General features: G+C 49.3%; 3 protein-coding genes across 3 annotated transcripts; 2 read left to right on the top strand and 1 right to left on the bottom strand.

Moving 5' to 3' along the window:
- Window positions 1–2078: 2078 nt before the first annotated feature.
- Window positions 2079–3800, top strand: CDV56_107459 (alpha-amylase; the record flags this gene model as incomplete). Its single annotated transcript, XM_026761078.1, has 2 exons — window positions 2079–3062; window positions 3129–3800. The coding sequence occupies 2 exons, from the start codon at window positions 2079–2081 to the stop codon at window positions 3798–3800; spliced, it is 1656 nt and encodes a 551-aa protein (XP_026618341.1).
- Window positions 3801–4848: 1048 nt separating this feature from the next.
- Window positions 4849–5660, bottom strand: CDV56_107372 (GPI anchored serine-threonine rich family protein; the record flags this gene model as incomplete). The annotated part of the gene is made up of 4 exons (XM_026760991.1): window positions 4849–5003; window positions 5056–5303; window positions 5354–5485; window positions 5536–5660. The coding sequence occupies 4 exons, from the start codon at window positions 5658–5660 to the stop codon at window positions 4849–4851; spliced, it is 660 nt and encodes a 219-aa protein (XP_026618340.1).
- A 2488-nt stretch (window positions 5661–8148) lies between these two features.
- On the top strand, window positions 8149–8622 carry CDV56_107231 (GNAT family N-acetyltransferase; the record flags this gene model as incomplete). Its single annotated transcript, XM_026760850.1, has 1 exon — window positions 8149–8622. One exon carries the CDS (start codon window positions 8149–8151, stop codon window positions 8620–8622), a length of 474 nt encoding a protein of 157 aa, XP_026618339.1.
- Window positions 8623–9087: the final 465 nt, after the last annotated feature.

Below are 9087 nucleotides of genomic sequence, written 5' to 3'. Positions count from 1 at the left end.
TAGTTGCAGAATTTTTCCAAAGTTGACCTGGTCATAGGAACACTAGGACAGGATGGGAAAGAGGTAATCTTGTAACTTACCATACACCCAGCACACATATCAAGATGTCACCTAAATGGTTGGTTCATCGGCTGATACTGGAGTATCTCATTGTATTGTATCAGATGGTTTCGACTTGTCATCATACAGTACAGGAACAAGAGGATTGACTATGCTTGACTGAGCTTAGCCTAGTAATTTTGTCTTGACTATTAATAACATAAATTAAGAGCAGTTCCTCCCTTGCTGGGGGTAAACTCCTCCTCTCAGCAATTATTATGCACATTCTTTGGGGATAGATGACAGAGATGATGCATCATGATGACGAGCACTCTGGAGATGTAGAAAAAATTCAGGAGAGCCAGCAGAAGATATATATTCCTCATAGTTAACACCAGGATTGACTTCATGGCCCAAAAGAACTCGCTATGACTAATCATCTGAGACATTGTTTCTTGTCTTAAGACTCAATGTCTGATGAGATACTTTTAACTGCCAACTCCTTCCAGGTTATCATGCTTCTCTCCTCTTTCTAGCCAAGATTTATGTTCCTGAACATCCCATCCATACTGGTGCGCTTAGGCTCAGTGTGATGATGTGATTACTTATGTGACACGACAGTAGAGCCTTCTCTGATTGACTGACAGATAAACAAACAGCCAGGTACGGATACTCAGGTTAGAGTCAGGTACCAAGTAGTTTTTGCCACAGTGGACATCACGGACTTCAGCCACTGACATGCTCTATGTAGTATGTACGGAGTAGTAGACTAAGGTATCATTCGACCACTGAGTGAGAATGACTTGGATGTGATCGAATGAGGTGACTTGCGGGAATTGCTAGCCACAAGAGGAAATGTGGGCGTGGGACTCGAGCCATCTGGAGACGGAGAACTCGCCTTGGATTCATAAGGTATGATCTCCTGATGCGGATAGGATCTGCTATTGGACAATCAGTGGTTCATGAACACCCGACTGTCAGGAAACAAGAGTACAAGACGGACAAACGGAGTACCCCGTCACGAGCACAATCAACGATCAGGTTATCCAACATTCTTAAACAATCTTCCACTGCTTCTCTCTAGTTTCTTCAGGTGCTCTAAATTGAAATAACTACACTACTCTGCGGAGGTGCTCCGAGTCAACATAGCTTAAGACTATATTAAGAAATCGAATTCTGGTCCGGGTATGCGGGTTTCTCCCGGCAGACCCAAGACATGTTTTGGCAGGACTCAGGTACCACTGTCCAGGCACCGAGCGTGCTTTGATCGTCCTCTCCTCTGCATCAATAGTGGATAGATATGATAGAGCTCAAATTGAATACACACCAGTCCTCCGTACTATGTAAAGGAAGTCTGAAGAGGCAATACAACATCCTCAACTCTGGCAAAAAGATCACATGTCCATCATCGGCCCAGTGCGCCATGGACCAAGAATCCTGGAGAAAAATCGATAGTCATAGAGGGTTCTGATGGGTTCCCCCACAATTCCACTCTTTTAATCTAAAGTTTCTGCAGACAAGCAAGCAAGCAAGCAGGAAATACTCCCGTCCGACTCTCCTTTCCGTTTCCTCCCCCTCTTTCGCTCCCTTCAATCCTGCGTTCGAGACCCTCTTTTGCCCTGTTATCTCTCTTTCTTCTTCTACCTACCATCGTCGTTCGTTCTGTATCCTGCCTGTGATCAGGCCTGTCGTTCTTTACTCTATCGTCCCTCGTTATTTGAGTCTATTCTTACAAGTTCTTCTTTCGCCTTTTCTTCTAATTTTCTAGCCTTCATAGCCATATCCGTCTGCGCCAGTGGTCCTGGGACATCTCGACGAAAATCACCGATTGATTCAACATTATTGCATCCAACGTGTCTGGAACTTGCCAAATAGGGGAGGATCTGATTTTATTGTGGGACTTTTGGATTTCAATCGAAACGAGACACTGTCGCGCCAAGGCTCAGAACATCGCCATTCGTTGCATGATACCCCATCACTGAGTCAGCCTTCAGATTAATGTTCCGATCATGAGTTCGCTTTCGGTATCACGGCGGTGCATGCACCTCCTCTCTCTTACTCTCCTGGTCGCCTCGTCGCTCGCAGCAAACACGGCGCAATGGAAACCCAGAGCCATCTATCAGACCATGACGGATCGGTTCGCCCGCACTGATGGGTCGACGACGTCGCCATGCGATCCGCGCGAGAACCTCTTTTGCGGTGGGTCATGGCGAGGAACGATTAACCATCTGGATTACATCCAGGGGATGGGCTTTGATGCTATCATGATCTCGCCGGTCATTAAGAATGTGGAGGGCCGGGTGTGGTACGGCGAAGCCTACCACGGATATTGGCCGCAGGACATCAACAGCCTCAACCCGCATTTCGGCACGCAGCAGGATCTGCTGGACCTGAGTGCAGAAGTGCATAAGCGAGGCATGTTCCTCATGATGGACACGGTCATCAACAACATGGCCTACATCACGAACGGCAGCGACCCGGCCACCCATATCGACTACTCGACGCTGACGCCGTTCGACAGCTCCAGCTACTACCACCCCTACTGTAAAATCATCAACTGGAATAATTTCACCGAAGCGCAACTGTGTCAGACTGGTGATGAATTTGTGGCGCTGCCCGATCTCTTCACCGAACATGATGAGGTCCAGAGCATGCTTGAGAAGTGGGCGCAAGACATGATATCAACCTACTCGATTGACGGACTGCGCATCGACGCGGCCAAGCACGTCAACACGGGCTTCCTGGCCAACTTCGGCAAGGCCCTCAACAACACCTTCATGACCGGGGAGGTGTACCAGAAAGAAGTGGACATCATCTGCGACTACAAGAACAACTACATCACCAGCGTTCCCAACTTCCCTGTCTACTATTCCGCACTGAAGACCTTCACCGACGGCAACACGAGTGCCCTGGCAAACACAGTAGAAGTGATGAAGAACAGCTGTAACGACGTCACATCCATGACCACCTTCATTGAGAGCCACGACGTAAGCCGTTTTGCCAATTTCACCGAAGACATGGCGGTAGGGACCGACCCATCCCCCCAAAGACCCCGCCCTCCCAGCTGATGGACTGAACCCTCTGTTTAGCTCGCAAAGAACGCGCTCACGTTCAACATTCTCTTTGACGGCATCCCGATCGTGTACCAGGGGCAGGAGCAGCACTTTCACGGAAACTATAACAACAACAACAGCAACCGCGAAGCCGTCTGGCTGTCCGGGTACAACACCGACGCCGAGCTGTACAAGCTGGCCGGCAAACTCAACCGGATCCGCAAACACGCATACAACCTGGACAACGGCTATGTCGATATACAGTCCTACCCGATCTACCAGAGCGACCGCGAGCTCGCCTTCCGCAAGGGCGTCGAGGGCCGCCAGACCATCATGCTCCTCACCGCGCAGGGCTCCAACAGCAATTTTTTCAACATGACCATGCCCGTAAGCTATAACCCCGGCGTAGTGGCGATGGATGTCCTCAACTGCGTCAACTACACCGTTGACGGGGCCGGCCAGCTCACCGTCTCCATGGACAAGGGCGAGCCCCGCGTTTTCTTCCCCGCGAACCTCATGGCCGGCAGTGGACTGTGCGGCTACGCCGAGTCCAACATCAGCTATGTACAGCTGAAGACGGGCAAGCCGGCAGCGTCGGTATCGTCCGGTTCTGCAGGTGTGTTGTCGATGGTGACGGCGGGGACGCCTCTGACGATCCTGTTCTCTGTTTTTGTGTCAATAGTCACTGGGTTGGGGTTCTTGGGATGATTTCAGCATTTGATTGTGCATACCTTGTCTATTTATTCTTTTTCTCAGGGCAGTGTAGTATGGTAATGTTCTGTAAATGCATGTTTCTATCTTATTTAAAGGAACATACGGAGGTATATCCACAAATCCTTTCAGCCGCACCCTCGTTGCCTATCTATTGGACAAATCCCTCACCGAACCTCGTATAGATACTTTCACTCGCAGCCTCATCTGGCCCAGGCTCACAATCAATGTGCTGAGGGCTTGGTCACCCTCGTGTTCCAGCGGCCCGGATTCAATCTCGCCGAGAAGGATCCGACTTCGACTAGATTGCCTGATCAGGCTCCATCAGGGCCGTCGAATCACAGCAGAGTGATACTGTCTTGCATGTTGGCCAATCACTGGCATCTACCTACTCGTATCGTATCTATACCATACCAGCTCGTACATGTAATACCGTGTCGGGTATCTCACCCGCTCCGTCCTTGCTTATTGGATCCCTGCAAGCCTCTCGTATTCAAGCAATACCTACCTATCATTATCTGTCCTCTTATGAATATGATACCGACCTAGCCGCACAAATAGTTTTATCGCACCCGGTTAGATAATGATTACGTAGCTGACAATGGTGCTGAATCTACTCCGTGACAGACAACTAAGGTATCTAGGTACCAGGTACACCCCTGCATAAGGTAACTCCTTGCATGACCTCGAAACAGGAGTCGTACAGTCTGTGCCCAGGACAAGGGGCCCGAGGACCGTAGTACAATACAATACAAGACAATACATCAGTGAGATGGTCGACGAATCCATCACTTCGGCTAGTCTATCACCGGACCGGATTGGACCGCGCAAGGGCAAGCGAATATTGCACTGCATTAATTATGTGGATGGTAGGGACAGACAGTCTAATGCGAATTGCAGATCCTCATATACGTACAAAGCAGGTACGGTACACGGTACACTTCCAGTCAGGGAGCTGTGTTCTTATCTACTGCAGCTACTGCAGCTACTGCAGCTACTGCAGGCGACTAGGCGTAGTATGTAGCTGCCAATCTGAAATCAACGTTCACAGCGCCAGAATAGCGAGACCCATGAGCAGAGAGCCGGCGGGGATGGCGAGCGAGCCGGCACCGTTGGAGAGGGTGGTGCTGGGGCTGCTGGTTCCCGAGGCGGTGGAGGAGGCGTTCTCCTTGCTCGTGGTGGAAGACTTGGTGATGGAAGCTGCGGAATGAGAATGTTAGCAGAGTCGTAGGAAGAAGGGCAGGCGACTAACCAGTACCGGAGGCGGAGGTGGTCATGGTGGAGGCGGTCGCGGAGGTGCTGGAGGCATTGGAGGTGGTGGTAGAGGCCTTACCGGTGCTAGAGGAAGAGGATGAAGTCGAGGTCTCGGTAGCGGTGGTGGTAGAAGCAGAGCTGGAGGAGGTCGAGGAGCCGGAGGACTCGACGGTGAACTGCTGGGACTGGGCGAGGATGCCGGTGTTCTGGGGGTCCTTGGAGACAAAGTTGACCTGGTAGCCGGAGCTGATGAAGATCAGTATTTGGAGGGTGTATGGTGAGGAGGAGAGACGTACCCGCTGTCCACGGAGAGACCGTCAATGGTGTAGGAGCCGTCGCTGGTCTTGACGTTCTCGGCGACCAGCTTGTTCACTGGCGGGTAGGAGTTCATCTTGACGAGGTAGATGTCGAAGGAGGAGGGATCGGAGCTAATCCTTGTGAGTATCCAACCCGGGATAACAATGGAGATTTGACCTACCTGACAGAGCTCCATTCGACGGTGGTCTTCTCGCTCAGGTCAACATCCTGATCCTTCTTGGGAGAGGTGATGGACAGAGCGGCAGCAGAGCCGACCAAGGCAGTGAGAGTCAGAGCGAAACGCATTGTGATGGTGGTGTGTGGTTGAAGAAAGTCTATCCGGATGTATTAAAATTAGATATAGCTGTGGTAGACAAACGAGTGACTGGTGGTGAAGTGGTGAAGTGGTGAAGAAACTGAGAGAGCCGAGGACAAAGGGAATTTGATATGTTATATCCAGCATCGAGTGGTAGCACCGTAGCAGTATCCAAATTTATAAATAGCAGAGACACCCATGATTATCTAGCCATGTCTTACTCCTACGACTCTGCAAGCCCTATCACAGCATCAGGAACCAAGGGTGAGTCAAGCTGTGAACCACTCCTCTTATCGAGGGAGGTATCCATCCATTGTGATAGTTGAGATGCAATCGTTGGATCTGATGGAAATCAATCAGAGGTCTGTTTTCAGTATGTTTAATTTGCATACAGAAAGCCAACTCATGCTTACAGAACCTCCATCATATGTCCGATTAGTAGACCCTGAATGTATCCACAGGGCGTTTATCCATCAAGATCCTTGCTTAATGACCCTCGTCCCCTTCAACATCCTTCGATTGCATCATAATCGCCGGCAAAAAACCCTCGCGTGTACTAGGGCACTACAGGATTCCTCCATGCTGTCGACAAATTTCCGAACCTCCGGCCACGAACTAACAGCAGCTGCAGGATTTCGCGTAACAAGGGGTCGGGTTACCGCGTCTTGCCTCTTCAATCAAGAGCAGTGCATCAAACAATGTCTTACAATGACTACTATCAACAAGGGCTGTCAGCGAACACCTGGCTCCAATGCTCCACTCTATCCTGTGTCCTGTTCTGCCCGGACTGTCAGTGGGGATTGGATCCTGATTAAATGATGTTCCACAACGGATTACCAGATTGGTACAGAGTATACTAGGGCTCAAGGGTCTGTGGGATATGCGACAATAATAAGGCAATCATCGATTTGCTTGGTTCCTTTTTGAGGACTATTATCCTTTCGGACAGTGAGACAAGACCAATGAAAAACCTAGTCCTGCCCAGTTTTGGGCTGCCAAGAGCCAGCTATTTTCCGACCCACACTTTGCAGTTAGCAATGATCGAGATGCAGAGATTTCTTCGAAGATACAGAGTCTTGAGTATGAGAGAATACTGACGGACTAATCCGTACAGTTTCCAAGGTCGTAATCATAGCTCTAAGCCTCTAAGGAGTAAGCACTGTTTATCATGCTTATGCAGGGTATCTTGATTGAGTTGCTCGATATCAAGTATCCGTTGAACTACGATTGTGTCTTGGTTTAACCATTATTATTGCGCTATTGATGATCAATAAACTGATAATTCTTACATCGAGGCAGTAGTGTGTAGAAAAACTTGGATAAACTGAGAGCCCTGCGATAGTGCATAGGGCACACAATGCGACCTATTTATGGAGGCGATCTTCTGGTACTCCGTACGTTCCGAAGATTGAAACCCTTCAGTGGCTCAGTATTATTATTACGATTGGATGCTCCACCAGTCAATTTTCAGGTGCAAAGTGCAAACAGTAGTTTCCAGGTACATCCGCAGTTCTTCGGGCTATCCGTGTGGCAACTGCCAACTTGCGAATTTCGAACACCTTTTCTGTGGCGGTTCCTTTCGGCTTATTCCGCCTTCAATCGATATCTCCTGTAGGACCTGTCCAGTCAACTGTTTGAGGCTGAGATGGAATTTTCGGAGTAGACTCGGCCGCGTGCTTGCTCAAAATGGATACCGAAATAGCTGTATAAGCAACTAGAGTTGGCTTCTTTGCCACGATGACATTCTTCGGACAGAGGGGTGTTACTGCAAAGTGAGAGATCAAGTCAGGGACTGTGCAAATCCCCGGTCTATGCTGGTTGATTATAGAGTTGTTGACGAAGACTGGACTAATGACTACCGAACATGGCCATGCCTGTCATGGAACTGCGGAACAAGTATTCTAGAAACTGATACTCGCCTGCTCACCATGATTTGATGCCATTCTTCCATGCTCACTTCACTGACTGGCCAGTGAGCCAGATCTCAATATAGTATTGGATTATGCCGTTCCAGCTGCTGTAATGATAAAAGAACCAGAGATTCGAGATATTGCGACTTTTTTGATAAGAAAAGTTGTGGCTATTGAGCTGTATTCCTGCTACTGATGCTATGGGATGAAATATATATTGATGCATCTTTCAAGACGCTTTCCAAGGATGCTCAAAGCATTTGCACCCATGGCCATTCAAGAGGACATTGACATGATAAATTAAATGCATATGCTGGTAACCATGTCTCTATGCGACAGAGGACAAAATTCATTATTCTATCTGACGCACGCGAAGGCATTCCCAGGTGTATAATGAGGGGTTTTGACAGTCCTCTAGAGGATCTCGGACCAGTCGGTTATCTTGGCACTGATTGATGGTGTGCTGCCTGTTGTCCTCGTACCATTACAATGAGCAACACTCATCAAAGAGTCCGGAGTACATGATTCAAACCACTGTCCCTTTTGAAAACAGGAATCAAGAATCACAATGTCTTCGTCCATTCCACCACTCCCTCCAAACTATCATCTCCATGACGGCTACCCCGCAGTCCCAGATTATCTCCACCTCCGCGCCGCTTCAGGCCTCACCCCCAAGACCATGGCACAAGGGACCGCTGCTGTCCAGGGCAGCTGGTACGGCTGCTACGTGACATTTGAAGATGAATCATCAGGAACCTCGACTCCCGTGGGGATGGGCCGCATTATCGGTGATGGCGGGTGGTATTTCCACATCGCCGACATGGCCGTCCTGCCTGATCATCAGCGGAAAGGATTGGGAGATATCATTCTCAAGACGCTTCTGGCGAAGATCCGCAGTGAAGCACCCGAGGGGAAGCCATATGTGAACCTGCTTGCTGATCCACCGGGGAGAAAGTTGTACGCGAAGAATGGGTTTGTGGAGTCGGCGCCGAAGGAGGTCGGGATGATGATGGTTATGGAGAGGAATGAACTATCGAAGTGATTGAGAGCTCTTGCATGTGGGTAACTGCCTATAAATGAAATGGCAATGTTTGCTGATCCCGAAAGGTCTCTTTGGTCTCCCCATTTCGAGCTCATTGTAGAGATCGTGGACGTTGTGAATCTGTTTTGTTTCCAACTGGCTAGCCCAAGGGAAAATGTCAATATCTCAATACTAGAAGCCGATTAGCTGTTATATTCTGTCCACGTTCTGGGAAATTATGGACGGCTTGCTGTCAAATTGGCCAGTGATGAGTAGATACAAGAATCCAAATCGACACCGTCAAGTGCCAGGGGTTAGGACAGCAATCTATGCTCCAGGAAGAGGTGACCGACACAAAGGTGGCAATGGTTTGGAAAGCATACCATAGACAACACAGCGGTCGCCCAGTGGGAGGTCAACAGCCTTAAATCGAAAGGCTTCACGCAGGCATGGGACTCCATACTCACGCCCAGTTCAGCAAATTTG

This window comes from Aspergillus thermomutatus (assembly GCF_002237265.1).
Source record: "Aspergillus thermomutatus strain HMR AF 39 chromosome Unknown NODE_9, whole genome shotgun sequence".
Classification (NCBI taxonomy): domain Eukaryota; kingdom Fungi; phylum Ascomycota; class Eurotiomycetes; order Eurotiales; family Aspergillaceae; genus Aspergillus; species Aspergillus thermomutatus.
The sequence above is the reverse complement of the archived record's forward strand: the minus strand, read 5'-3'. Positions and strand labels throughout refer to the sequence as shown.